The 13,697-nt window shown below is 37.1% G+C and overlaps 1 protein-coding gene across 11 annotated transcripts in view; it reads left to right on the plus strand.

Annotated features, from left to right (window-relative positions):
* CARF (calcium responsive transcription factor) overlaps positions 1-13,697 on the plus strand; it is a 115,933-nt gene that overhangs the window by 5,095 nt on the left and 97,141 nt on the right. For 9 of the 11 annotated variants that reach the window (XM_046018691.1, XM_046018693.1, XM_046018694.1 and 6 more), the window contains exons 3-4: positions 11,492-11,609; positions 13,465-13,692. In XM_046018691.1, the coding sequence (XP_045874647.1) occupies positions 11,532-11,609; positions 13,465-13,692 (306 nt within the window). In that variant the 5' untranslated portion in view covers positions 11,492-11,531. Of the gene's footprint in view, positions 1-2,612; positions 2,666-11,491; positions 11,610-13,464; positions 13,693-13,697 lie in introns of those variants that run through there. The other 2 variants (XM_046018697.1, XM_046018696.1) reach the window with 2 other exon arrangements.

Raw genomic sequence — 13,697 nt, forward strand, 5'->3', positions numbered from 1 at the left:
ATTTATTTATTTGACAGAGATCACAAGTAGGCAGAGAGAGGGAGAAGCAGGCTCCCTGCTGAGCAGAGAGCCGGATGGATGCATGGCTTGATCCCAGAACCCTGGGATCATGACCTGAGCCGAAGGCAGAGGCTTTAATCCACTGAGCCACTCAGGCACCCCATGAACTCTTCTTAAATGATGAAAGCTGTATAAATTTAATATATAAATTTACACAAATTTGTAAATGACTGATACTATGTCCAGGGTGTTTTCAGTTTTAAGAGAAAATGTTGAGGCGCCTGGGTGGTTCAGTCATTAAACATCTGCCTTCCGCTCAGGTCATGATCCGAGGTCCTGGGATCGAGCCCCACATCAAGCTCCTTGCCCAGTGGGAGTCTGCTTCTCCCTCTCCCATTCCCCCCGCTTGTGTTCCCTCTCTCACCGTATCTCTCTGTCAAATAAACAAATTAAATTATATTAAAAGGGCTTATTATCTCCAGTGAAAATTTCAGCTTGGGTAAGAGGAAGTAAATAAAGTGAAAAACATTTAGGCTAGTAGGGATAATTTATAATGGGATCAGGGCAGCTATCAGGAAACTGGAAGTAAGTCTTTAGAATTCTTTCCGCTAAGCTATTTGCACTTTTTAGTTCTTCTCAAGCTCCACTTTTGAATCTGTTTGCAGGATGTTTTCTCAGTGATTAGTGTCTGCAAGATTCGAACTCGAGCTTTTTCAAGGGATCAGAAGTGTTTATATTGTTTGCAGGAGGGCTTTGGTGCTTTAGGGTCTGCCTCTAATTGAATTTCAGCCAAGAAAAGTAGAGAACAAAAAATGAACAAAGAATTTCTTTTAGCACCTATAATTTGTTAACCTATCCAAAAAAAAAAAAAAAAAAAAAAAAAAATTTAAAGCTGTAACTAATGAAGGAAGAAGGGAATTTTTTTCTGTGACTTTGAAAGAGTTCCTGTTGTAATAGCAATGAGTAGGATTTGGGGATCAGTACATGTGCCTTGGTCAGCTACTTAGTGTATTTATAATCTTGGGAAAGTTACTTAATTGCCCGAGTCTTACGTATTTACATGTAAATTGGAGCAAGTAACTGAATCACAGGGTTGTTGAAAGGATTATATAAAATGACATATATGAAATACTTTTAGGGGTGCCTGGGTGGCCCAGTTGGTAAACTTCCCAACTCTTGATTTCAGCCTACATCATGATCCTGGGGTGGTGAGATCCAGCCTGTGCCATGCTCCATGTTCACTGGGGAGTCTGCTTCTCTCCCTCTGCCCTAATGCCTGCTCGCAGTCTCTCTCAAATAAACAAATAAATCTTAAAAAACAAAAAAACAAGAAAAAACCTTTAGCATAGTGCTTTACCATAGTGCCCATTAATTGATAACCCCATAACCTTAAGCAGTGAGTCTCAATATCCTTTTCAGTAAAAGGGTGGTAATAGGTTCATATCACAGAATATAGAGTCATTATTAATAATTCTAGCTAGTAATTGTTAAGTATAATAAACATTCAGGGGTGCCTGGGTGGCTTAGTCAGTTAAGCACCTGCCTTGGGCTCAGGTCATGATCCTGGAATTCCGGGATCGAGCCCCACATCAGGCTTCTCATTTGGGAGCCTGCTTTTCTCTCTCGCTCTGCCTTCTGCTCCACCTGCTTCTGCTCTCTGTCAAATAAATAAAAACAAACTTTTTTTTTAAAAATTTATTTCATAGAGCACAAGCAGGAGGAGTAGCAGGTAGAGGGAGAGGGAGAAGCAGACTCCCTGCAGAGTAAGGAGTCACATGTAGGCCTCGATCCCAGGACCCCGGGATCATGACCTGAGCCGAAGGCAGTTGCTTAACCAACTGAACCACCTGGCGCCCCAATAAAAATAATCTTAAAAAAAGAACCATTCGGGGCCCCGGGTGGCTTAGTCGCTGGGCTTCTGCCTTTGGCTCGGGTTGTGATCCCGGGGTCCTGGGATCGAGCCCAGCATTGGGCTCCCTGCTCCGTGGGAAGCCTGCTTCTCACTCTCCCACTCCCCCTGCTTGTGTTCCCTCTTTAACTGTGTCCCATAAATAAATAAATAAATGCTATTAAATCTCATGTTAAATAAAATCTTGAAAAAAATTCAATAAACTTTAAATTATATAGCTTTGACAAATTTATAATCATCTATTTTGTCATAGTGGTGTTTATATTTAAAACTCAGCTCTCAAAAACGTTTTTTTTTTAGAGACTTATTCACTTATTTTAGAGAAAGAAAAAGAGGGAGAATGATGGGGGCAGGGAGGAACAGAGGGAGAGAGAGTCCTAAGCAGACCTTAGACTGAGCATGGAGCCAGACATAGGACTTGATCTCACAATGCTGACAGCACAACCTGAGCCAAAACCAAGCATCAGAGGCTTAACTGTCTACCCAGGCACCCCTCAAAAAGATTTCTTAATCTTGATGTCACTGTGGTTAGACGTTGAATATTTCTTTTCTTTCTTTTCTTTTTTTAAGATTTTGTTTATTTATTTGACAGAGAGAGAGAGATCACAAGCAGCAGAGAGGCAGGCAGAGATGGGGGGAGCAGGCTCCCTGCTGAGTAGAGAGCCTGATGCGGGGCTCGATCCCAGGACCCTGAGATCATGACCGGAGTCGAAGGCAGAGGCTTAACCCACTGAGCCACCCAGGCTCCCCTAGACAGTGAGTATTTCAATATACTTAACACTGAATTATATTCCTTTTTTTTTTTTAAGATTTTTTTTTGAAAGGTTTTATTTATTTATTTGACAAAGACCACAAGTAGGCAGAGAGGCAGGCAGAGAGAAGGGAAGGAAGCGGGCTCCCTGCTGAGCAGAGAGCCCAACGTGGGGCTCGATGTGAGCCGAAGGCAGCGGCTTTAACCCACTGAGCCACCCAGGCGCCCCACTGAATTGTATTCTTGACAGCAATTATTTCAGTCTTAATGCATCCCTCAGTGGTACTTTATTTTCATTTGACTCTATAAGATTTTTCTTTTTGAATAGTGTTATTTTTCTACTTTGGACATTGGAAGATTTACAGAAAAATCAATAGCTTTACAGAAAAACTGAGCAGGGCATCTAGGTGGCATAGTCAGTTAAGCATTCAGCTCTTGGTTTCAGCTTGGGTCATGGTCTTGGGTGGTGGAATCCAGCTCTGCCTCTGGCTCCACCCAGGATGGAGTCTGCTTGAGATTCTCTCTCCTCTTCCTGCCCCTCCCCACTTCTCTCTCTCTCTCAAATAAGTCTTTTTAAAAAGGAAAGAAAGAAAGAAAGATCAAGCAGGGAATACAAAGATTTCCATATCCCTGCCCCCACAACATTCCTTTCTCTGTGTGCTAGCACAATTTTCCCTGCTATTAACATTTTGCATTAGTTTGGTACATTTCTTTCTTTTTTTTTTTTTTAATATTTATTTAATAAACTCTGTGCCCAACATGGGACTAGAACTCACAGTCCTGAGATGAAGAGCTGCGTGCTCCACAGACTGAGCCAGCCAGGTACCCCTAGTGTGGTATATTTCTTAAAGTTAATGAACCAATATTGATACAGTATCATGAACAAGTCTATAGTTTGCATTAAGGTTCTCTATTTGTGTTCTATAATTTTATGGATTTTGACAAAACCTATGTTAAAATGTCATGTATCTACATAACAGTATCATAAAGAATTGTTTCATCACAATAAAAATTTCTTAACCTGTGGCAACTATTTATCTTGTTACTAAGTCTATAGTTTTGCCTTTCCAAGAATGTCATGTATTTGAAATTGTATAGTATGCAGGCTTTTCAGAGTGATTTCTTTTACTTATCAAAATATGTTTAAAGTTTTCCTTGTCTTTTGTGGCTTAATAGCTTTTTTTTTTTTTTTTAAAGATTTTATTTATTTGACAGAGAGAGATCACAAGTAGGCAGAGAGGCAAGCAGAGAGAGAGAGAGAGAGAGGAGGAAGCAGGCTCCCTGCCGAGCAGAGAGTCCGACATGGGACTCGATCCCAGGACCCTGAGATCATGACCTGAGCTGAAGGCAGAGGCTTAACCCACTGAGCCACCCAGGTGCCCCTTAATAGCCTTTTTTTAAAAATTGAAGTATATTGGGCGCCTGGGTGGCTCAGTGGATTAAGCCGCTGCCTTCAGCTCAGGTCATGATCTCGGGGTCCTGGGATCGAGTCCCGCATCGGGCTCTCTGCTCCGCAGGGAGCCTGCTTCCCTCTCTCTCTCTCTGCCTGCCTCTCTATCTGCTTGTGATCTCTCTCTGTCAAATAAATAAATAAAATCTTAAAAAAAAAAAAAAATTGAAGTATAGGTCACATATAATAGCAGTTTCAGGTATACAACATAGCGATTCAACAATTATAAACATTATGAAATGCTTACTGTGATAAGTATAGGTACCATCTGTCTCCATTAAAAAGGTATTACAATACTATTGACTATATTCTGTGTGCCGTACTTATTATCCTTGTGAGATATTATTTTTTTTGAGAGAGGGCGACCAAGCAGGGAGGAGGGAGAGGGAGAGAATTTTTTTTTTAAAAGATTTATTTATTATTTTAGAGAGCAAAGGAGAGGGGCAGAGGAAGAGGGAGAGAGAGAATCTCAAGTAGACTGCACTAAGCACAGAACCTGACTTCAGCCTCAATCTCACAACCCTGAGACTGTGACCCTGACCGAAACCGAGAGCTGGACGCCTAACTTGACTGAGCCATCCAGGCACCACCTGACTTGCTTATTTTGTAACTGGAAGATTGTATCTCTTAATTCCAGATGTAAGAGAGATCATGTGATACTTGCCTTTCTCTAGTTGTTTGTATATTTTCTTTAGTAAAGTGTTTACTCAAATATTTTGCCCACTTTTTATTGGGTTGTGTTATAATTGAGTTGAAACAGTTCTTTACAGAGTTGGGATATAAATTCCTTTATCAAGGGACGCCAGGGTGGCTCAGTCAGTTGAGTGTCTGCCTTCGACTCAGGTGGTGATCCCAGGGTCCTGGTGTGGAGTCCTGCATTGGGCTCCTTGCTCGGCGGGGAGCCCGCTTCTCCCCTGCCTGCTGCTCCCCCTGCTTGTGTGCGCTTGCTCTCTCTTCTTCTGACAAATAAAGTGTTTAAATAAATAAATAAATTCCATTATGTATTGCATGGGGCACCTGGGTGGCTCACACAGTTGGGCGGCTGCCTTTGGCTGAGGTCATGATCCCAGAGTCCTGGGATCAAGCCCCGCGTCGGGCCCCCTGCTCAGTGGGAAGCCTGCTTCTCCCTCTCCCTCTGTTGATCCCCCTGCTTGTGCTCTCTCCATATCTCCCTCTCTCTCTGTCAAATGAATAAAGCCTTTTAAAAAAAAAAGGAGGAATATGTTTTGCAAATATTTTCTCCCAAAATGTAATGAACAAAAGTTTCATTTTGGTGAAGTCCAATTTGTAGACTTATATTTTTGTGCTTTTTGTGTCATATTTAAGATATTTTTGCCAAACCCAGAGTCACAAAGATTTTTCCCTGTGATTTCTTCTAGAAGTTTTAATAGTTTTACTGGCCATGATTGTTTCAAGCTGGTTTTTTAATATGGTTTGAGGTAAGTGTCATTTATTGTTTTGCATGTAGCTATTGTTTCAGCTCCATTTTTTGAAAAGACTGTCCTTTTTCTCTTAATTGCCTTGGCACCTTTATCGAAAAGCATTTGACTAGGAGCACCTAATTTCTGCTTGAGATTCTATCTCTCTCTGCCCCTCCCCCTGCTCTCTCTCTCTCTCTCACTCTCTCAAATAACTAAGTCTTAACAGAAAAAAAAGCAATGACTATATATGTGAGGGTCTATTTCTGGATTCTCTATTCTGTTCATTGATCTATTTGTCTTTACACTAATACCAACTATCTTGATTATTTTAGCTTTGTGACAAGTCTCAAAATCAGGAAGTATAAGAATTCCAATTCTGGTGGGTTTTTTTTTCCCAAGTTTTTTGGGCTATTTTGACCTTTGAACTTTTTTTTTTTTAAGAGATGGAAGGTGGGGCAGAGGGAGAGTGAGAGAGAATCCCAAGCAGGCTCCACGCCCAGCACAGAGCCTGACAGTGGACTCAGTCTCATGACTCTGAGATCATGACCTGAGCTGAAACTGAGAGTTGGACACTTAACTGACTGAGCCACCCAGGTGTTCCCTTTATATATTCTAGACCTTATCAGAGATTTGATTTACAAATATTTCCTCCCATCTGTAGGTTGTCTTTTCATTCTTGTCATGGTGTCCTTTGCACAAAAGTTTTTATTTTTTTATTTTTATTTTTTAAAGATTTTATTTATTTATTTGACAGACAGAGATCACAAGTAGGCAGAGAGGCAGGCAGTGGAGGGCGGGAAGCAGGCTCCCTGCTAAGCAGAGAGCCTGATGCGGGACTTGATCCCAGGACCCTGGGATCATGACCTGAGCCGAAGGCAGAGTCTTAATGCACTGAGCCACCCAGGCACCCCAAAAAGTTTTTATTTTTATAATGTCCAGTTTACCTATTTTTAATTTTGACTCTACAGTTTTTTGGTGTTCTAGCTATGGAAGCATTGCCAAATCCAAGGTCATGAAGATTTATCCTTATATTTTCTTCTAAGAATTTTATGGTTTTAGCTCTTACATTTAGGTTATTGATTGATGTTAGAGTTTTTTATTTGTTTGTCTTTTTTATATACTATGAGGTAGGGGGTTCATTTTCATTATTTTGCATGTGGATATTGAGTTGTTCCAGGACCAATTGTTGAAGAAGACTACACATTTCTTACTGGATCCCTTTGGCACCCTTGTTGATAATTATTTGACTATAGTTTTGAGTTTTTTCCTGGACTGGGAATTCTATTCCATTGATCCACATGTCTATCCTCAAGTCATTACTACCTTCTTTTGAGTATTGTAGCTTTGTTTTTTGTTTGTTGGTTGGCTTTCTTTTTTTTTTTTTTTTTTTGAGTATTGTAGCTTTGTAGTAAGATTTGAAATTGTGAAGAATGAGTCCTCCAACTTTGTTCTTTTTCAAGATTGTTTTGGCTGTTTAGGTTCCGTGTAATTCTCTATGAATTTGGCTTTTCCATAACTAAAAAAAAGGCCATTGGGATTTTGATAAGGATTGCATTGAATCTATACATTGCTTTGGATAGTATTACCATGTTTGTGTCTTCGAATTCCAGGAACACGGTATGTCTTTCCATTTATTTACATCTTTAATTTTATTCAACAGTATTTTATAGTTTTAATGTACTAGTCTTACACTTCTTCCTTAAATTTATTCATCAGTATTTTATTCTTGTTGATAAGATTGTAAATGAATCATTTTCTTTTTTTTTTTTTTTTTTTAAGATTTATTTATTTGACAGATAGAGATTACAAGTAGGCAAGTAGGCAGAGAGGCAGGCAGAGAGAGAGAGAGGAGGAAGCAGGCTCCCAGCCAAGCAGAGAGCCCGATGCGGGGCTCGATCCCAGGACCCTGGGATCATGACCTGAGCCGAAGGCAGAGGCTTTAACCCGCTGAGCCACCCAGGCGCCCCTAAATGAATCATTTTCTTAATTTCATTTTATTTTGGGATTGCTCATTGCTACTATATAGAAATGCAATGGAGTTGTTTTGTTTTTTTTTTTAAGATTTTATTTATTCATTTGAGGCAGAGATCATGAACACGGGAGAGGCAGAGGGAGAGGGAGAAGCAGACTTCCTGCTGAACTGGGAGCCTAACGTGGGGCTTGATTCCAGGACCTGGAGATCATGACCTGAGCTGAAGGCAGATGCTTAACCATCTGAGCCACCCAGGCACCCCCCCCCCTTTTTTTTTAGAAATATGATGGAATTTTGCATATTTATCTTATCCTGTAACTTTGTTGAATTTATTAGCTCTGACAGTGTTTTGGGGGATTCTTCAGGATTTTCTATATACAAGACCAAGACCATAGGTGAATAGATACAGGTGTACCTTTGTTCTTAGTATTTTCTCATGATCTTTTTAGTTTATGTAAGATTTTTTAGTCATGTCCCATTTCGATTTCTGATTCTAGTTATTAGTGTCTGTTCTTTTTTTATTGTCAGTCTAGATAAAGTTTTGTCGATTTTATCAATCTTTTTGAAGAACCAACTTTTAGACTGATTAATTCTTTTGCTTTTCTATTCTTGATTTTGCTTATCTCTTCTCTAATCTATATTGTTTTCTTCCTTCTACTAGATTTCAATTTAGTTGGCTCTTGTTTATTTTTGAAGAATAATGTAAGGTTATTGTTTTGAGGTTTTTTCTTTTTTTTTCTTTTTAAATATAGGCATATTTGCTCTAGATTTCCCTTTGAACATTGCTTTCCCTGCATCCTATCGTTTTGATACACTGATATACTGTGTATATCTGTCATCACCCCCTCCTGAGTTATGTGTATTTTATTTAGTTCTTCAGTATTTTATTTCTATTCTTAAAACACACATATAAAAAATTATAATAGCATTATTGTTATTTATACAGACAGTGTTTATTTGGATTTTTCTTAGAGTTATTAATTTACTAGCTTACCATTTTTCTGGCATCTCTGGATTTCCCTCTGGTATCATTTTTATTCTCTGTATTCTTTAGAAATTTCTTTTGTGTAGGATCTATTCATTGTAAACTTTTAGTTTTTTAAAAACTTTTTCTTTTTAAAGATTTTATTTATTTATTTGAAAGAGAGAGAGAGAGAGCACAAGCAGGGAGAGCAGCGGAGGAAGAGAGAGAAGCAAACTCCTTGCTAAGCAGGGAGCCCGATGTGTGGCTTGATCCCACTGGGATCAAGAACTGAACTGAAGACAGACACTTAACTGACTGAGCCACCCAGGCACCCCTTAGTTTTTTAAAATCTTAAAATCTCTCTCTCTCACCCTGCTTTGTGAAAGAAATCGTTTTGAGCTTATATAATCATATGCTGAGAATTACTTTTCTTTTTTTTAACATGACTTCTGCCAGTGTTGTTATTGAGTAGTCGTCTGTATATCTAATGTCAGTACCCCATGGGTGATCTTCTCTCTCTTGCTTCACTTTCAGATTTTCCTTTCTTTTTAGAATTCTCTACTTCTACTACATTGGGTATAGATTTCTTTTGATTAATTTTGGTACATTTTCTATTATCTGTGGAGTCAGTGTTGAAAAATTATTAGTTTTTTATCTTCTGTTTTTCCTGTGATGAATTCTGGGTAATTTTTTAAAATATGGCTTCTAATTTAATAGTTCTTTCTTCCAAATTTATTCTATTTAATGAATCCATTGACTTACTTTTTTTTTTTTTTAATTTCTGAAAGTTCTGTTTGGTTCTTTTTCAGATTAAACTTTTCAGTCTCATTACTTGCTTATTCCTGTTATTCATTCAGTTTATTTCTTTGAGTTTTCAATGGTTGTTTTATATTCACTGTTAGATAGTTCCAATATCTGAAGTTTAAGGAGGTGTCTAACTTTGCTGACTCTTTCTTTTGATGGTTTATTTCCTTGTGTTTTTGGCACTCTGAGTATAAGCTTATATTGAATCTCGATATGAAAGGGAACTAATGCCTTAATTGGGTTTGGGTTCCTCCAAATAATAGCTCTGTTTGTTCTTACCAGAAGCTGAGCTAAACTATTGTCTCAAGATCTTTCAGGTTCCTAGTCTTATCTTGGGAAGTTTAATTTCCCCTCCCCTAAGAGCTACTTATCCACACCCCAGTTTCCCAGCTATAAAATTTGTGTGTTAGTACTGCTGCCGCTTGGCTTGTGCTTTTCACTTCGGTTTTGGCTCACAGTTTTTGCTTTTCTTTTTTCTTTTTTTTTGTTTGGTGGGGGAGGGGACGTAGACAGCAGGGAGTGGCCTTTGATTTTTGTTACGTCCTGTAACAGCTCCTAGTCACAAAGTATTTTTAGACCCACTTTCTTTTTTTCGTTTTCTAGCAAGAGAGCCTTCTATATTACCTAATCTACCATATTGCCATTAGTGGAACTTTCTTTTTATTTTTTAAACTATATATAAAACATATTATTCCTAAGTTTTATATATGTAAAAAATTCAAAACGGAACAGAACCAGAACATTATCAAATAAAATTGCCCTTAACCTGAGAGGGACCTATAGGTTTTTGGGATTTTTGTAATGAATTAGAATACAAGTGATAATTTAAAATCTTAAAAGAGAAACAACTTTAAGATATTTTAAAGTTATATATTAAAAATAAGACTGATTTTTAACCTATTACAATTCATATTTGAATAGAAGTATGATATTTTGGAAATATGAAATGGCAAACCTTGTAGATTTTCTGAAATGGTTAATTTTACAAATGTATGTGTGGATGCTATCAAAGAAAAATAAGTTTTCAGTGTGTTCAAATATATATACCAACTAAGTCTTAAGTACAAGGTATAAATTTAAATTATAGCATAGGATGACTTTATTGTTATATATCCTGGCTGTGATGTGGTTACATGTGTTAAAATCCATGGAACTACATAGCGAAAACAAAAAAAGGAAGTTCAATTTAATGCATGTTAATTTAAAAATAAGACTTTCAGAATTTAAAAAAAAAAGACTTTGTGCTGTTTTATTAAAAATAAAATTAAATGTGTGGGTTCTTAAAAAGATTCTATGAAGTTTATTTTATATTATAAATTTTCCAGTGTTATTCTTCACCAGCTTTGTTTTGACCTTACTCCAGTTTTGAGATTTAAAGCATCATTACTTTCAGATAATCCAGAATCTAGTATTTGTTATATTATAGTAGGCCAGGATTTCTGAACCTCAGCACCATTGATATTTTTGTTTTGGAGGCTGCCGTGAGCATTCCAAAATATTTAGTAGTACCCCTTGCTTCTCTCCATTAGATTCTAGTAGCACTCCTCTCATTTTTGACAACCAAAAATATTTCCAAACATTGCCAAATATCCCAAGGGGGCAGTGTGTGTGTGTGTGTCTGTGTATGTATCGGTGTGTGTGTAAAGCCAGGTCACCAGTAGAACTACCACTGTACCAAGCCTAAGTGCCTCAAACTTTTGGAATACATATTTCTTCATTTTCGAAGTTTGTCAACCCAGTATTAGTGGTATGATGTGCATTATGGTAAGATCTGTTTGTGTATAATCTGTCTACACCAAAACATCTTTTCTAAAATTATCTAATGCTACAATAGCATGTGCCCAACTCATAAAATTAAGAACCTTTATTTGCATTAAATCTTCATAAAATGAGAATTTTAGAAGTATTTGAAAGGGTGAAAAGTACCTGTCCCATAACAACAATCTTAATTAACCAGTACATGAGTGTAATCAAGAGTAAGATGAAGAAACTACATAATGGTAATCTTTGTTTTGGCCTGAATGTATTCTGGTGCCTTGGCAAGTCATTTAACAAAAATGTTTATTTTCTTAATCTATAGAATTTTCTTAATATATAGAATGGAAATTATTTAACCTGGATTGTATGGGTTAACACAGTAGGAGAAATGTGAGATTTATTTAAGACAAACATTCCATAAAAATGTTAAGTGCTTTAATCAGATACTTACACTTTTTTCAGCTATTAACTAATAGAAGAAAATGGAATTGAATATACCAGCATGGAACAATCTAACAATTCACTAGGAGTCAGCCATAAGGATTCCGAAGAATCAAAAACAGATTCTCAAGTATATGAGGTATGAATTTAACTGGGAACTTTTTCCAATTCCATTTAACAACTTCTATATTTTTTAAAGATTTTATTTATTTATTTGATAGATAAGGCAAGCAGGGAAAGTGGCAGGCAGAGGGAGAGAGAGAAGCAGGCTCCCTGCTGAACAGGGAGCTCTATGTGGGGCTTGATCCCAGGATCCTAGGATCATGATCTGATCCAAAGGCAGATCCTTAACCAACTGAGCCACCTGGGTGCCCCCATTTAATAAATTTTTAATGTATAAGAAATAGTATTCTATTTAATCAAGAATGTTATAATTTATCCACAATTCTATCATACATTTAATTTTATAATATAGAGCTTTACTTAAAAGTAAAGCTTTTTTTTTTTTTTTAATTTGACAGAGATCACAAGTTGGCAGAGAGAGAGGAAAGCAGACTCCCTGCTGAGCAGAGAGCCAGACATGGGGCTTGATCTCAGGACCCTGAGATCATAACCTGGGTTGAAGGCAGATGCTTAACCCACTGAGCCACTCAGGTGCACCAAAAGTAAAGCTTTTACTTAAAAGCTCTATTATAAAAATTCTATATTCTTAAAAATCTATATATAAAGAAAAATCTGTGTTTTGAATTATATATCATGATTTCAGGATGTGTTCCCATGGACAACTTTATTTCAATACGATTGAAATAAAATATAAAAATCAACAATTTCAGTTTAGAACAACTTTCTGTCTATATCAGTCTGTGTGAATTGACAACTCTTGTAAAAAATGAAGTGAATAATTAACTGAAAAATGAATCTTTCCATTTTTATTACAGCATTCTATTTTACTTTAAATTCCAGATAATTAACATATTATATTAGTTTCAGGTATATAATATATTGATTCAACCGTTTTATACATCACCAAGTGCTCATCACAAGTGCAATCCTGGGTGCCTAGGTGGCTTAGTCTAAGGTTGGGCATCTGACTGTTCAACTCAGCTTAGGTCTTGATCTCAGGGTTGTTAGTTTGGGCCCTGCATTGGCCATGGAAACTACTTTAACAAAGAGTAAAAACAAAAACAAAAAAAATTGTAAAAACAAACAAAAAACCCCAAAAAATCCCCCAAAACAAGTGCATTCCTTAATCCCCATCTCCAATTTAACCTGTCCACCCCACCTCCCCACCCCCTGCTCTAGTAATCATCAGTATGTTCTCTTTTATTAGTCTGTTTCTTGATTTCTCTTTCTCTTTTCCCATTTGTTCATTTGTTTGTTTCTTAAATTCCATATATGAGTGAAATCATATGGTATTTCTCTTTCTTTGACTGACTTCACTTAGCATTATACTCTCTAGCTCCATCCATGTTGTTGCAAATGGCAAGATTTCATTCTTTTTTTAATGGCTGAATAATATTCCATTGTGTCTTATACCACATCTTCATCGATTCATACCACATCCATTCATCAGTCATTGGATACTTAGGCTGTTTCCATAATTTGGTTATTGTAAATAATGCTATATAAACATACGGGTTCATGTATCCCTTTGAATTAATGTTTTTGTATTTTTGGATAAATACCCAGTAATGTGATTACTAGATCATAGGGTAGTTATGTTTTTAAATTTTTGAGGAACCTCCATACTGTTTCCACAGTAGCTAATAAACTTTTTTTTTTTTTTTTTTTTTTTTATTGTAACATGGGCACTGGGCTGGTTCAGTCGACAGTATGCTCAACTCTTGGGGTTGTGAGTTTGAGTCCCATGTTGGGTGTAGAGATTACTTAAAACCTTAAAAAAAATTTTTTTTTAAATTTAAAAGATACAAATCATGACATTATATTTTACAAACACCCTTAGTGTGTGTGTGTGTTTTTTTTCCTTACAAAAGCATCTAACCTGCATGGACTCCAGGGATCCTTCCTTTGGACAGAATGGTTCTCCTAGAGTTTTACCCATCACCTCTCATGAAGCAGATAATTCACTCACATCACAGAATATACCAGGGGTCCTGACTCAGACACAGACTCTTTCTGCAGAACAGTTTCATCTAGTGGACCAAAATAAGCAACCTATTGAATATGAACTCCAGTCACTGGGGGATTCTAATGCCCAAATGGTGAG

This window comes from Meles meles, chromosome 9, assembly GCF_922984935.1.
Source record: "Meles meles chromosome 9, mMelMel3.1 paternal haplotype, whole genome shotgun sequence".
In the NCBI taxonomy this organism is placed as follows: domain Eukaryota; kingdom Metazoa; phylum Chordata; class Mammalia; order Carnivora; family Mustelidae; genus Meles; species Meles meles.